The 1830-nt window shown below is 73.8% G+C and overlaps 1 protein-coding gene across 1 annotated transcript; it reads left to right on the top strand.

Annotated features, from left to right (window-relative positions):
• The first annotated feature begins 302 nt into the window (after nt 1–302).
• TNFRSF13C (TNF receptor superfamily member 13C) lies at nt 303–1284 on the top strand. The gene is made up of 3 exons (XM_056137478.1): nt 303–469; nt 568–804; nt 1103–1284. The coding sequence occupies exons 1-3, from the start codon at nt 334–336 to the stop codon at nt 1282–1284; spliced, it is 555 nt and encodes a 184-aa protein (XP_055993453.1). The 5' UTR covers nt 303–333.
• The last annotated feature ends 546 nt before the right edge of the window (nt 1285–1830 follow it).

Raw genomic sequence — 1830 nt, 5'->3', positions numbered from 1 at the left:
AGCCTCCGGTCCAGGTGCGCCCTGCCTTGGTTTGGGCCCGGGGACCTTGGCTGACGCCGGCCAGTCCCCCCCCAGCCCTGCCCCCAGGCATCTCGGCTGCCCCCCGTGTCCCCCCCCTGATGAATTCAGCGCTGCCTCCAGGGGTAGGAGCTTTCCAGGGCGCGAGGCAAATGCGGGTTGGCACCCCCAGCCGGTGCCCGGCGGCGTCTGAGCAGAGGAAGCGCCCGGCCCGGGGTCCCACCCCTGCGGGCGGGAGGGCGGGGCCGGGGTGGTCCCTCCCAGCGCCCCGGGCCGCGCGGGGCGCAGCGGGGCACCCCGACCTGGCGGCGCGGCATGAGGCGCGGGGCCCGGGGCGCGCGGGGCCGGGCCGGGCCGGTGCCCCCCGCGTCCGTGCAGCCCACGTGCTTCGACGAGCTGGTGCGCGACTACGTGGCCTGCTGGAGGCTGGGCGCGCGGGAAACCGGGTCGGGTAAGCCGGGAGGGGGGACCCCCCGGGGATGCCGGGGGCGGCAGGGGGGGGCCCCAGCATCGCGTGACTCCCCGCCCCCCGTCTCCCCTCCCGGCCAGCCCCGACCGGCGCCCCCTGCGCGCCCTCGCTGTCCCCCGGGCTCGCAGCCTGCACGGGCAGCCCCGCGCCCGCGTCGCCGGGGCCCGTGGCGACCCTGCGGCTGCCCGCGCTGCTGCTCGGCGCCCCGGCCGGCCTGGGCCTGGCGCTGGCCCTGGTGCTGGTGGCCCTGGTGGCCTGGCTGCGGAGACGGCGCGGGACGGCGGCGCCCGCAGCAGCGCTGGACGAGGAGTCAGAGGGTGAGTCGGGTCTGGGCGACCCCCAGGGCCAGGGGCGGGGAGGGGGACTCCTGAGGGTGCCGGCGGTGGCGGGGCTGGGGGACAGGGCCCATCCAGGCCAGTGGCCAGCCTGCGCGGGCCTCACCTGCGTGGGAACCAGCCCCAGGCTCGCCCCCCTGGCTCCCACTCCCCTCTGTCCACCCTGCACTTCCTGTCCTGACCTCCTCCCCACCCAGGGAAGCTTCCAGAACAGGGGTAGGGAGGGGTGGTGACGCTGGTCCTCTGAATCCTGACCTTGGGTCCCCCACTCCCACTCCAGAGACCCCGGACATTGTCATCGTCCTGTCCCCCGGGGACCCGAAGGCCTCAGAGCCCGCCTGGCCACCACCCACAGGAGACCCAGCCACTGTGGCACCGCCTGCCCACAGCGTCCCCGTGCCGGCCACGGAGCTGGGCTCCACCGAGCTGGTGACCACCAAGACAGCCGGTCCTGAGCAGTAGCAGCGGCGGGGACAGGAGGGGGCAGGCTTGGCTGTCCACCCCACACCCCCTGTCCCTTCTCTGGAGGCCCCGCAGTCAAGCCCAAAGAGCCACAGATCCCATGGCTCAGCCCTGGTGTGGCCACATGCGCGTGTTTGATGGCGCGTCTCTGGCGGCCCTTGGAGGTCGGGGCTGATCCCCTGTGCTAGGGGAAGGTTGGGGTCCCTCTGGGGCAAAGAAGGGAGGATGCCCCGGTAAGGGCAGACTCAGCTAAGGAGCGACGGGGGGCGGGGGGATCCGGTTTGCAGCCTGGATAGTCTCTCTCCCGTTTGCTGGCGGAACTGCCCGCTTTAAACTGACCCAGGAACCTCGGTGGGGCTTTAGGGGAGCTCTGGGGTGCCTGTGCCTGCCGATTCTGATGGGCCTGTTCCCTAGGCTCGGACCCGCAGCTCCCTGGGGGATGCTACAGAAGCACGGGCTTGCCCCCAGGGGGCTGCGGACCCCTCAGGTGCCTCTTGCTGGCCCCAAGCCCCTCTGCCCCCTCCTGGTGCGGGGTGCCAGGGTCCC

Source organism: Sorex fumeus, unplaced genomic scaffold (genome assembly GCF_029834395.1).
Source record: "Sorex fumeus unplaced genomic scaffold, SorFum_2.1 ptg000125l, whole genome shotgun sequence".
Lineage (NCBI taxonomy): Eukaryota > Metazoa > Chordata > Mammalia > Eulipotyphla > Soricidae > Sorex > Sorex fumeus.
Note: the sequence above shows the minus strand (reverse complement) of the source record. Positions and strands in the feature narration are given on the sequence as shown.